This window comes from Eschscholzia californica, unplaced genomic scaffold (genome assembly GCF_041429995.1).
Source record: "Eschscholzia californica isolate CP2 unplaced genomic scaffold, dmEscCali1.0.p SCAF_2, whole genome shotgun sequence".
Taxonomy (NCBI): Eukaryota; Viridiplantae; Streptophyta; class Magnoliopsida; order Ranunculales; family Papaveraceae; genus Eschscholzia; species Eschscholzia californica.
The window spans coordinates 51,705,569-51,719,527 of record NW_028238309.1 but is presented as its reverse complement, the minus strand read 5'-3'; the positions used below and the strand labels follow the sequence as shown (position 1 = coordinate 51,719,527).

General features: G+C 37.1%; 1 protein-coding gene and 1 long non-coding RNA gene across 12 annotated transcripts; one reads left to right on the top strand and one right to left on the bottom strand.

Moving 5' to 3' along the window:
• Positions 1 to 7,423: 7,423 nt before the first annotated feature.
• LOC147558839 (type I inositol polyphosphate 5-phosphatase 10-like) lies at positions 7,424 to 12,994 on the bottom strand. 11 transcript variants are annotated; one of them, XM_086660553.1, is made up of 11 exons: positions 12,688 to 12,994; positions 12,300 to 12,389; positions 11,984 to 12,096; positions 11,228 to 11,304; positions 11,019 to 11,123; positions 9,764 to 10,361; positions 9,079 to 9,272; positions 8,882 to 8,990; positions 8,610 to 8,758; positions 8,309 to 8,527; positions 7,424 to 7,802 (listed from the first exon to the last, which is right to left on the bottom strand). In XM_086660553.1, the coding sequence occupies exons 4-11, from the start codon at positions 11,302 to 11,304 to the stop codon at positions 7,781 to 7,783; spliced, it is 1,473 nt and encodes a 490-aa protein (XP_086516679.1). In that variant the 5' UTR covers positions 11,984 to 12,096; positions 12,300 to 12,389; positions 12,688 to 12,994; the 3' UTR covers positions 7,424 to 7,780. The 11 variants fall into 11 exon arrangements, with proteins under 11 accessions (XP_086516679.1, XP_086516672.1, XP_086516678.1 ...); XM_086660546.1 differs by having other exon boundaries at positions 11,228 to 11,353; positions 12,688 to 12,985; XM_086660552.1 differs by having other exon boundaries at positions 7,424 to 7,795; positions 11,228 to 11,353; positions 12,688 to 12,985.
• LOC147558840 (uncharacterized) lies at positions 10,234 to 11,121 on the top strand. Its single transcript, XR_015234442.1, has 2 exons — positions 10,234 to 10,861; positions 10,903 to 11,121. It is a non-coding gene; the product is annotated as an uncharacterized LOC147558840 (long non-coding RNA).
• Positions 12,995 to 13,959: the final 965 nt, after the last annotated feature.

Genomic DNA, 13,959 nt, shown 5'->3' with positions numbered 1-13,959 from the left:
ACTGAAAAAGATTAATCAAGTAAAGAAAATCTTGAAAGTAAACATATTCAGAAATACTAAATGGTTCCAAGCTTCAAAACATCTCATAGTGTCTCGAGTTATTATTCATCATGAAAGTTCAGGTCCAGAAGTACCTAAAGTAGTACCGACAGTGCATTACGTATATCGGTGTGGTTTCAGAAATCGACCATAATTTCTTTTATTTTTGTAAAAGGAAGAAATTCTTATTAATATTTTATCAGAGGGTGTATGATAGAAGATGTCAATGTTCAACTTTTATGCGTTGTACTCTTTTTCCTTCGGCAAGGTTTTGTCCCATCAGGTTTTCCTTGTCAAAGTTTTAATGAGGCAACTATGCATAACAAAGTTGTAGTCTTTTTCCTTCGTTCAGGTTTTGTCTAACTGGATTTTCCTGACAAGATTTCGGCTAGACAACTATCTTAAAACAATAATCATCAAATGATGAGTTTAACACCTATTATGTTTGGTAGGTGGACTGTGCATAGAATTTATACTGAATCAAATGTGATTAGTACATCAATTTTCACAATATTATAATTATCTTGTCGATGTATATGATACACAACATGAATCACTTGAAAGTGAGTTCAGTTGAAATCCCTGAAGGATTCAACTAGCTTCAATCAAAAGTATGCATAAACTTTAAAGCATTATATGAATGCAATTTGAAATGTCAAATGCTAAGTGTTATATACCAAAAGGAAGTTGATGATAAAAAGTTGAATAATTTTCCCAACCTTCATGAGGGAGAGCAGGTTTATGAGGACACCGTACACTGCATGTTCATACTGTACTCTTTTTCCTTCTTTGAGATTTTTTCTCACAGGGTTTTCCTAACAAGGTTTTTGATGCAGGGGCACCCGGCGTGGACGCTTTTTGCCGTGGCCAAACGACCACGTAGGCCAATCGGCCATAATGATTAGATTTAGGAAAGTCCCAGTTTTAGTGTGATTCGTATTGAATCTAGGTTTGAGAAGTTACATTATTTCAATATTTCCATTAATTGGGAAAGTCTAGTTTGAGTCTATCTATTTAGGAAGTTGCAGTATTTCAGTATTTCCATTATTCAGGAAAGTCCAGTTTGAGTCTAACTAGGAAAGTATGATATCCTATAAAAGGAGGTCTAGTCTGTCTTTTATTTTCATGTTGAAGAGAAAGTCCCCTTGAGTTTAATAAAGTTTATCAGTTTTAGAGTTATTTTAATCTTCTTTTTAATCGTTCTTTGTTTATTTTATCGTCTTCTTTATTTCTGTTGCGTTCTACATCATGTGGTATTCATAGCCACCAAAGTTTTGGGCTAATGATTTCGGAAATTTTTTTCCAGACCAATTAAATCAGTATCAATCGTATTCTATTCCTCAAGAAGATTATAATCAATCGGATTATACTCATCAAGGGATAACGAATCGATGCTTATGCGCATCATGTTTGTATGCGAAAAAAGATTCTTACGATAATCATTGGAATCCGGGAGAAACCGTACGAGAAACCCATCACAACCCCCATCTTATTATAAACCACCACCACCGTATTCACCACCACCGCCACCACAACCATCTTTTTGTCTAGAAATGCTCCAATCGAACTATAATCCAACACAACCGTCTTCTTGTCCATACCAACCGTCACCACCACCACCACTAGTGTGTTATACACCATCACCTCCATCTTATTACTATCAAACACCAGAAACAACACCACCACCGCCGTAATATTATTATTCACAACCTCTTATACCATCTTCGGCACCTCCGCCACCAATACCACCATCTTCTCTTTACTATTCTACACCACCAACACAACCAACTCTCCATCAACATCAAATTGATGCACTTCAGTTGGATACAAGTAATCCAAACGGTTTACCTCCATACCCGATTAACCTCTCATCTCAATACTTGGATAATGATGATTGGATGCTTCAATCTAGTCAATCTCTGGCTGGATTGGAGAAGCCTCTTATTTCCATCAACCATGAAGAAGTAATAAAAGAAGAAGAAGATTACGAAGAGCATGAAAAAGATGAGCTTGAGGTTGCTGAACCATTCTGGTTATGATTCAAGTGAAGAATAAAGCAAATATAGGTGCTCATATCTCTCTCCTTGCGTACAATAATTTTGATTGTATGATTTTGTTTTCTACACTCTCTCGTTGTCATATTCGTAGCGTGAGTATCTTGTTCAAGGTAGGACGTCAAGAACCTGTTATGGTTCTTACGGTTGGTAATGAAAAAGGTTATGTCGATCTTCGTAAGCTTTGTGAGGAAAGCTTTAATAAGAACAAGCTTGTTCAATCTATTATGCGTCATGTTGCCGAGACTCTTTCACTCGATTTAGAGGATCTCTACTTCCATATTGGTTAGCCTTTGTTAGCTGAGTTTGAAGCAATACTAGAAGGAGATAAGAATAAGCTAAGTGAGCGGGTGTTTGGAGAAGTGTTACGAGCCACTCAAGAGGCCTTAGTTTTACCTCCATGGGTTGCACTTTCTATTCGTCCGATGCTGGGAGTTTGGGAATATATACGTATGAATGTGAAGGCTCTAATCACAGAGGAACTCACTACTTCTGAATATTTGGAATTCATGAAGGAACTTGTTAACGGGAGTTCTAATGATTATTTCATGCTTGAGTTGGACTTTGAGCCCTTCAATGCTTCCTTCCCAACAACCACACTTGCAAAATCCATTGGCAACGGTATACAGTTTCACAACAAATACCTATCTTCGAAGATGATTCATGAGAAAGATAGCATAGTAGCATTACTTGATTTTCTCTGAAACGACCACAACTGTGACCATCACCACTCCTCTCCTATCAGCTACACTTTCGGCATTCTTTTTATGCATTCTGAAATAGTTACTTTAGTCTTCCTTGCAATCTTTACCATCCGACCTCAAGTCGAAGATCAAGAAAGTCTCATAAATTATAGACAAATTCATCCTAGTGCTAATGGCCACTCAATTCCTGTTAAAGAATTTGTTCAAGGTATTGTTGAAGGTAACACTAGGGTTCTTATTGCATCAAGATCTAGAGAAGAAGTTTTCAAGGGCACTAAGGATTTCAAGAAAGAAGTTTTTGATAAAGTTCAACTTGAACTTAATAGATTTGGGTTGCTACCTTTCAATGCAAATTTCAAAAAGTTGGCATTCGGGGCATGAATACTTTTCTTACCTAACTCAAAAGGTTCAACCTAAAGCAACCAATCAAGCCAAGATGAGAGGTGAGGCCATGCAACATATAACAGAAAGTATGATTGTTCATCTTCGAGAAATTTTACGATGCCTTGCAACCTTTTTTGGCTCTTCTCGTGATGATTGGATGATGAATTTGAAGGCTAATTTTTTGGTAGAGGAAAATATAGTATTTGCAAGCTTCTTCATCAAATTTCAAGATGATGGAAGATGTAGAATTGGACGTTTCTTCACTGATATCGATTCTGCGAGAATCGCCGCATCATGGGTTTGATGAAGAAGCTTTGATGAAGAAGCTTGCAAATACAGTATTTATTGGACGTTTCTTCACTGAAAATATAGTTTATAGTTGGTAACTTAGTCCCTTTCTCTAACCTTCGGATTGCGGACACCTTTCGTGCAAAGTGGGAATTACAGATCTCCATGATAGAGTTCATCGTATGTGGGTGCATCAAATTAATTTCTTCGTTGAAACGGTTCGGGGCGAACCTCGTGGGAGAAGGGGAAGCTGATGCAGGGGCACCGGCGTGGACGCTTTTTGCCGTGGCCTAACGGCCACGTAGGCCAATCGGCCATAATGATTAGATTTAGGAAAATCTCCGTTTTAGTGTTATTCGTATTGAATCTAGGTTTAGGAAGTTACATTATTTCAGTATTTCCATTAATTGGGAAAGTCTAGTTTGAGTCTATCTATTTAGGAAGTTGCAGTATTTCAGTATTTCCATTATTCAGGAAAGTCTAGTTTGAGTCTAACTAGGAAAGTATGATATCCTATAAAAGGAGGTCTAGTCTGTCTTTTATTTTCATGTTGAAGAGAAAATCCCCTTGAGTTTAATAAAGTTTATCAGTTTTAGAGTTATTTTAATCTTTCTTTTAATCGTTCTTTGTTTATTTTATCGTCTTCTTTATTTCCGCTGCGTTCTACATCAGTTTTAATGGGGCCGATTATGTGGAAATTAATGATGAACATATACAAAGAATTTGTACTCTTTTCTCTTCACTATGGTTTTGTCCCATTGGGTTTTCCTAGTAAGGTTTTAAGGAGGCAATTTCTGATGTGGTGGACATCCAGGGGGAGTGTTATAAATATTAGAATTATGGTGGATGACCACCACACTTTGGTAACTCCCACCACCATAAGTTCTCCACCATTATTTGTATTAATTCAAGCACCATTGATTATATGTAACTCTTGTATTAGATATGTATCTCTTCAAAGGTCTATATAAAGAGGTTTCTAGCTAATGTACCAATGTATCCAATGGACCAATGGACCAATGAATCAATATATCAAACCAGTGTATCTAAGTATCAATATACCAAAGTAGAGAATTCTCTACAACTATAAGAATACAATCTAATTTGTTCTTGTCTATATCTCTTGATCTATATTTCTATTATCTTTCTTCTTCCCTCTTTTATTTTTCACAACAAATATGGTTTATTTTAGCTTGCCTCTTAATTTGTGATTAACTGGTTGTTTTAGGTCTTGTTGAAGTCTGCAATTTGTTTTGGCCCTCAAGGGTAAATTTTTTTCGAAATTATCTTTATAATATTTTTGAAAATATTTTATCATCTCCATCTCTCTCCTACACTTCACTCTCTCAAGCCCCTCCTCTTATCTCTCTCCACCTCACATCTTCTCCTTCACCAAGGTAAGCAGATGATAACTTCAAAAAGAATTCCTCTTCTTCTTTTCCCACCACAACTGTCAGTAAACACCTTCTTTCTCCTGACGTCTCTCTTTATCATGATTCTCTCTCTCTCTCTCTCTCTCTCTCTCTCTCTCTCTCTCTCTCTCTCTCTCTCTCTCTCTCTCTCTCTCTCTCTCTCTCTCTTTTGGCTTCTTTGTTTATGTGTTTTCTTTCACTAGTAGGAACCCCAACAAAAAAGAATCTTCGTCGAGGTTCATGCCGGTGAAGGGGACCTAGAGAGAGAATGAGGGAATATGTAGTGGTGAAGGTGAAGGTGTTGGTGGGAGGAGAAGAATTTTTTTTTTGTTTAAGGTCGTTAGAGAAAATTGTCGGTCGGTTACCTTAGTGAAAGAGAAGATGTGAGCTGGAGAAAGGAAAAGATGAAGCGAAGGAGTGAAAGGGTGAAATGATGAGTGAGTTATCGATGGCGTGGATAAAGGAAAAGTATTTGCATAAATATCATGAGTAATTTTGAGAAACTGATGATTTCTTTCGGAACAAAACGAACTGCGGCCGAAACAACCAGTTTTTCACAAAGTGGAAGCCAAAATGTAATTAACCTTTCAAATATTGGTTGCCACTTTAGGGCACCCAACAAAGTCTCCAGGTAATAAAGACTGCGGTCAATTGGATTTGACCTAGAGGACAACTTTGTTTTGAGTCCAAAATCAACTTCGTTGCATTTTGACTATAATCTTTATCTTTACCTCCGACCACCACCACCACCACTTCTGACAACTAACACCACCACCACTTCCGACCACTAGCACCTGCACCATCCCTTCTGACCACCACACCACCATCACTTACGACCATTAACACCATTACACCACCACCACTTCCGATCAGTAGAACCACTACCACCACTTATCTCTCTATGTTTCCCTCTCTTTCTGTTATGGTGAATAATAGCAAGTCGATTTAGATTGGAGGGTTGATCCCCAAACCAGGCATCCAATCTGGTAGAGGATAGATAGGAAGAGAAAGGGGAGAGAGAGAGAGAGAGAGAGAGAGAGAGAGAGAGAGAGAGAGAGAGAGAGGAAGGGAGAGAGAGGGGGAGGAAAAAAGAGATAGACAGAGGGTATATAGGTAGAGGAGATAGAGAAGAAAGAGAGAAGAGGAGAAAGAGAGAAGAGGAGAAAGAGAGAGAAATGGGGGTGGGGGTGGTGATCGGAAGTGGTGTGCGGTGGTGGATTGGTTGGAAGTGGTATGCGGTGGTGGAAAGTGGGAGATGAAAATTAGGGGGTAAAACGTAAACACATCGATTTTGGGACTTAAAATAAAGTTGTCCACTAAGTCAAATTTGATTGACCAAAGTCTTCACTCTCCTGAGAATATTTTGGATGGCCAAAGCGGGACATTTGGTTCGCTACCAACTTCAAGAACACCCTGCCTGAGGCATCAGGATTAAAATAGTTGTACTTTCCTCTCCCCTCAGCCAAGGTCCTACTTTCGTTTCTCCATTTGAAAAGAATCATTAAGTAGTTCTAAAAAACTATTGTAACTTTACAAGATACAAAAGCGGTTCATGCTCACGCTTCTTAGTCGGGAACATAAAATGGAGTTAAGGGTTGGAGTGGTAACTCCCGTTTACGTACCCAACTATGAAGCGGTTCTAAGTCATAGTAAGAATGGGTGCTTAGACCGAAGTTGTTGCCGTTGCCTTAAAGATATGAACTACAAGTAAAGAGAGTCCCAAGGAATTTGACGAGGATGATATTCGTTGTAGCTGGGTCTTGAAGACGAGCAGACTGCTAGCATGTAGGAATGAAAATAAAAGAGGTAGAGGGAAAGAGTTGGCTTACTCTGTCTAAGCGCCAAACCTTAGTCAAACAGTTGCTTTTTGATCTCAACCTAGATCTCTATAGTTACTCATCACACTACAAAAGACCAATTTTCTCGTACTTACGTTCGTAATCACATCTAGGGCTCACTCATTTATGTGCACCCTCGACCAAGAAGAGGTACTACCTCTCCTAACATCACTCAATCGAGGCACAGGTGGCGGCTGGGATTAGCCTTACCCCAAGCTGTACGGAACTTCAGTCAAATTTAGGCTGGGGCTTGGTAGGTGAAAGAAGTCATTCTTAGGTTCACAAATAGCGTAGCAGCAACTGGTTTCTCCCCTTGTTTCATATAGCCTACCTGGACTAGATAAACCTATGCCTCTCTGACCTAGCTAGGCTTGGGAATTTGTCCTTGAGTCCTTCGAGGAGGTCAGTTTTTCGTGTCGGAGGGAATGCTCAACTGTCGCCAAGGTTCTTAGACTGAGTCAATGCGAGTTTTTATTGTGCGTCATTGTTGTCTAGGAACCTGCAATTCAGCTTTCACATTTCTCACTTTTCCTTCTGAGTCAGGGTAAACAAATGTTCCTTGCATATGGATTTTGTAGGGTCTCACATACCATTTCTTGATTGTTTAAGACAGGATTGAAGTTGGTTGATAGGCTTTCAAGTACAAAGTAGAGTAGGCTTTGCTGGGTTAAGGCCATTACCATTTTCATTTGCAAAAGTTTTAATGGGATGAACTATGAATATTTGAATAATTGTAAAACAAGTAGGGTATGGATTACAAGATGCATATACAAAGTGAATATAATGGTTTTCATCTTATAATAAAGAATTAATTAGACGATATCTTTTCAAAGTTATCGTTCAAAATGCAAGGGAGAAAAAAGGATCACATCTTTTTCTTGGACATTTTGTGGATTATAAGATGCAGATACAAATATTTCGGTAATTATTCGAATTTGAAAGGTTACCTCTTGTATGTTAATGCAGCCAAGTATACAAATTCTTCCACTTCAATAATTATTTCCTTTCGTATCTGCGCTTTTCTTCTCAATGTAATTGCCGAAATTTCTATGCAAATTTACCTACTGGTTTAGTACCTGACAACTGATAACAAAATCAGTTGATAGCATTCCAAATTCAGTTAATTTAGAAAGATATATTCTTTCTGAAGGATACATTATATCACGTTATAGAATCAAAATTTACATCATATGATATTGATACATCAAAACGATGGAGAATAAGCACATAACTGCCATGAAACTGCCCTAAAGGCCATGAGAAAGAACCCTAGACGGGTCATTATAAAGAACTCTGGATGGACCATGAAACTGGCTACTCTCTATACATTATTTAGCATCTATAAATCACATTGGTTATATAAATCTTAAGGTAAACCGCATTTCCTAAGACTGGAGCCCACAACCTCAGGGTATTTTAGAAGGATGCACAACAGGTAGCGAAAGACACATTCTACCCATGTTTTCGCTTAGTTAAGAGGGAAAAATAGGCTCAATGTTAACCCTAACTTACAAACTTCGAGGAATGTTTAGGCACATGAGGATTTCAGATTTGCTAATATTGAGCATCATTAGTAGAGATTGACTTACATTTCATGTATCTCGACAACTCTATTGCTGCAAGCACGAGGTAAGAGGTCTTCAACTTTGGTGTTCGAGTGACGTAATATGTTGGTTGATCTTCCTTCAAGAACCACAACCTCTACAACAAATATCGAGCATACGGGTCGGTGATCAGAAAATCTCGACTCTATGCGCACGTAAGAAAGTTGCTCAATCCCATTTCCATGCCATAGTATTCGATCACACCTGCATTATCTTAATTACTATTTTATTCTGTTAATAATTTCAGAATTTGATTCAAAGATTTGAATATTTGATCCATATATACCAAGCGGGAGTTCTCCGTTTTTCTTTCGATTTTATCATCTCTCCAGAATAAGCATCTGAATTGTTGGAGTACTTGTATGTCGGAGCAAAGTATATTTTTCCCTCTTTCCATCCTTTGAACACACGACCCGCTTCTCTTTCAATCCTAAGCTATCAACAAAGACAAAGATTAAAAGTCAAGGCCGAAATAAGAGGCATCAAAAGTAAGCGATAACATTCATATGACACCAATGATATCCTAAAGGATCTCAATGTTCAAGCTATTTAAATTACCTGATCCTTATGAAGAAGGGTATCCCAGTCATTTTCCTCCACAAGTATGCGAGTTGCTGCGTAACTCAATGCTATCCGATAGTTCAAGTCTCCCAACCATATGATACGACTGGGAACAAATTTTTTGACAAATTCAGCTTTAGAAAACTCTGAGGCATTTAACTTACAACACATGAGTTGGGGAAATAAATACTCACTCGTGACCAAGAATTTTATCGGGAATCCTACAAGCCGTCTTTTTGCAGATTTTTGGGAATTGGGTGTTTTTTAAGATCTCTATAACATCAGAATTTCTCCTAATTTCATCTCCTTCTTTTTCTCCAGAAGCCAAGTGACTGCATATAAAACAGAAGCTTGTCTGGTGCAAAGACATGCTTACGGATATACAACCCTGTAGCAGATAACCCAATAAGCAAAATATATAATAAGCTTGTCTGGTGCAAAGACATCCATACAGTTGCACCTTAACAGACACCACTAAGAAACAATTTTGGGTTCAAATATTCACGTTATACCATGGGGATTGAATGCACTAAGATATGGATAGCCAAAGTGCGAGAAAGACAATCATGTTGTTCTAGTGTCAAGAGGAGTACAAGTAATCAAAGCTATATCGACAAACAATTATGAGATAGATCAACAGTAAAGCTTCAATTTCCTGTTGGTTTTGGTTAAAAGACACGTCGATGTTTTTCAGGCACAGGCTCTCTGTGCAGACCCGTGCAAGCTATGTGCAAAGCTTACATAATATGTGTGAACTTGTGCAAACCCGTGGAAACCTTACACTGGGAGCTGAAGCCTAAAATTATTTGATGTAACCTTCTGACAAAAAAGAAAATCGCCTAGGAGTTTTGACCAATTTTTCCATAAATCAACAGTTACCTTGTTTCCGAGACAACCCAAGATCCCACGTCCCACACAAGAGACCCTCAAGTGGCCAATGTGTTGAACAAGCTCCCTTCTCGCCCAAACAGTAAGAAAGATTCCGACCATTTGTTTGCTTACAATAAGACTATATTGTGGCTGGTCTCTACAAGAGGCGGAGGCAACCGACTTCATCTCAAAACTACTTGAACCTTCATCCTCGTCTGACGAAGAGTTCTGTTCGAAAACAATATTCTCTTGAAATGTAAAACAAGAATCCTTACTAAATTTCTTATCCAATTTGACAGGGCAATTACATGTCTTGAGACGTCTCCCTTTCACCGTCCTGTACTTCTTACTCACTCTTTTCAAGGAAGGCTTGTGAAAGAATTGAAAACTACTTAGTTGTTTTAGTTCTCTTGAATCCAAGGATCTGCTGGAAGAATGGGAATATGAGGAACTGTTGGCAGCTGAGGTGCTGTTTGATCGGTTGGGGTTGTCGACTCCTTGAGGTCCATTCAGAGTCGTGTTGATTAGAGTGAGCCATTTTGCTGCAGGCTCATTATCTTCTATAACTAGCACATTTCCAGCATTCAGCGGGACTATCTCCTGAAAACTGAAAAGTTCAAAAACTAAATCAGTACCCACAACGAATTATAAAGGAACTAGCACATGTGTACTTTAATATTTACTGGCATAGACATATACTAATATATTTTGTCAAAAGCGGCCCTTTTGGGGTCACCCTGCCTTTCGGAACTGCTCAAGTTTATTTTGGTGACCCGCCTTTATGATGGCCCGCAGAAAAAACTTTGGTCTTTGGTCATTTAGGTAAATATACTCTACACTAACGAATATATCATTGATATGTCGATCTATTCATTAATTTACCATATGTAACGTAAATCAAATAACGATATTCCATAATTGAGTTGTAAAATTATTATAACTGTATAATATGGGTGCTCTGCCTCACACCGCCCCGCGCCCCTAAATCCAGGCTCATAGACTACTATTATTTCCTTTTATATGCCCCTTCACGATAGTAGCGTAAGTAAACCATACCCCCTACAGAAATTATGTGTTTGCCCTTAGATTTATCCTTTCCCTATCTAGGTAAGAGAGTGTCCCTCTTAACAAAAAAAAAAAAAAAAAAGGTAAGAGAGTGTCAACAAAAGTAGAATAAGAAGAAAGGAAGTATGAAGGGTTATACAACAAATGAAATAATAAAACCCTGTATATAATGTGGTATCTGAAAGAGAAAAAAACATACCCCAAAACATAAATGTCTGATTTGTCTTCGACACGGAGAAAATTGTCGAGATTCAGGCCACTGTGAGGATATTTTCCTCCTACATTCCATGTTGCCACAAAAACTCTACCCAAGATAAAGAGACAACAAATGTAAGTAGAAAGTATGAAAACAATATTGCAGATGAAGTAACAATTTTCGAGTAAAACACAACCAACTATTAGCAATACCGGAAGAATTCAATGTTCAAAGAATTGGACATATTGTTAAACTCTGAAGTCTTGGTCGGCTCTGCATTTACACACATCTGCTGAAACGAGAAAGCAAACCAACTAAGTCGTGATTTTCCTATACACCTAAAATGAAAATCAGGCGCAATGAAAAAGCATAAGCAAAACCATACAAAATAACATCCATAATAATTTTATAGACCGACAGCAAATACAACGCCTAAAAGTTGAGTATAAATAAGTCTCATGTTTAGATCAAGTCCATTCAATTTTATCCCTCTCCTTTATAAGTATTAATCATCTTGTGTTTCCACTAACTTTCTTATGCTTAAGTTCACGAAAAAGAATAGAAAATTTGACCCTGAATGACATGGTTATTCCGTTTTTTTTGTTGTAGATAGAAAAGGGTAATAAATTTCACTCGAACATAAGCTTATTGAAGTAAATCAGATAAACTTGTTCGATACAATAGGAAATCATTCGACTAGAAACAACTCCTTGTTGTTCGCAGATAATCAAATTCCTTAATACTTTCTTCAATATACGAAATGAATACTGAGTTGTTTCCTATTCTACGAGAAACTAGTCATCACTCATAAACTCATTAAAACAAATTCTCATAAAGTAGGAAGGCATTTCTATAACACTCTAATAGAGAAGAAGCAATTTTATTATCTAATCAAAATCAAATACACAAGAATAAATTTGTCGAATGTAAATGATAGATTTCGAAAACAAGGGTTTTAAATTACTCACCAGTGAAGTTAAGTTGGATCTATTTCCTTTCTTTTCTGTTTCCTCTTCTTCTCCTTCCTCACAAATAATTTGGACCCAAAAAAACTACAACCACCAACAGAGACAAAACCAACCTATAAAAAGGAAAGGAATAAAAATTTTGCTTACCCATTCATTTCAACAAAAAGATCAATCAAAGAACATGATCCCTTGAATTTGATTCTTCCTTTTTAACAGAATAAAAATGTAGAAAGTAAACAAGTAGAAAAAGAAAGGGTGGACCAAAATTTGATTCAAAAACTTAGAATCAAATCACAAAGACCCCCCACTAACTAACCTTCTTTTTCCTTCCTTTGACCCTTTAATATGTCATTTCTAAAACCCTTCTTCTCTTTTCAATCAGAATAATTGGATTCAATCTTGAAACCTGAAGTATTGAGAAGAAGAAGAAGAAGAAGATAAAACAATGTTCACAAAATGGAATCAAACAGCAAAAAGGAGATTTCCTTCATGAAATTGACAAATACCCATTAACTATTAGTACCAACTAAATCAGATATTTTGATAATTAATGCAACCCCATTTTCACCAAACAAATAGAAATCTAACAGAAAATGAAATTAAAAAAATTTAATTAATTTGAAGAAGAAGAGATTCTTAGTACTTCAGATTACGTGGGAGGCTTAACTAGAACTGTTTAATCATGGAGGAGGGAGTCAACTAACCTTTTTTTGGGGACCTTTTCAAATCCTCAATTCTTTTGTGATTCTCATAAAGTCTTTGAAAAGTCTTTTGCCCTTCATTAATGGAGTCTGATTTGTTTAGTTTTTCTACTTCAAGATGTGTTTTGATTTGCAGATTTTTATATCATTTGAAGCAGTGGGTGGAGAAGGAAACCCATGGTTTTATGATGATTTCTTCCAAAGCTTATGGAATTGTTGGGGTTCCATACCAACTTCCATGTCTTTAGTGTGAGTGTGACTCAGTAAAAAGAACTCCATTTTAGTCAATATCTGATCGATTGGCTAAGGTGTGTGAAATATGCTATCTTAATAGATTTGATTCATACAATCTAAGGGTCCACATGTATGTCTGTTTCAATGATTCATTAGATGACTACATCTAGGGGTGAGCTGCCGTGGGTCCGCGACCATTTAGAGTCTGGTCGAAGCCAAGCTAATCAATAGCGGTTTGGCTAAATCATTGCGAAGTCGAACCGATCAAACTATCAACTAATTTCTTTCGACCTAGTTTGGTTTGACTTGACTTGATTGAGTTCGGTTTGTCGGTCCCACAAAACTCAACTAACAAAGTCAATCGTGAGGAAAAAAAAGTGCAAGCAAGAAGAATGAAAGTTGAAATTTAAAATCAACTTTTGTTATAAATTTTAATCCATTAAAAAGTATATTTCTTAGTTTCATCCTAGTTAAATATTATAAATATAATTTTGTCAGTTTGGCTCGAGCAGTTTTCAAAAACCACCAACGAAACTAAACCAAATTGGGATCGTTTTTTCAGCTGAGTCGAGTCGAACTTTGTTCGGTTCAACCCAAAACTCATTAGGTTCAGTTCGCCCACGTTCGGTCAGAACGGTTTGGTCAGGCGATGCTCACCCCCTAACCACATCATTTAGCTCAGATATATTATAGTACTATAACAAAAACTGAAAATATCTTAGTTTTCAGAAAGTAAATACCCTTAAGTCCACCACCACTTAGTGTAGGAGTCGAATACCCACTTTGATACAAGAGGTCTCAAGATCGATTCCAATGGAAATGGAATTCTATAATTTATTGAATTTTAGTATAAATAAGGCAGATATAAGAATAAATAGATTTTCAGATCATATAATATAGCCTTAAGAATCTTTATATGACCCTTACGGCTCAAGATGTCTTTCTGATGATAGTTATTGAATTTATTCAATTCGTGTCCATGACATGTGATAACTTAATAATTCTTGAGTCAACATCAAAAAATAAATATCTCAGGCTAGT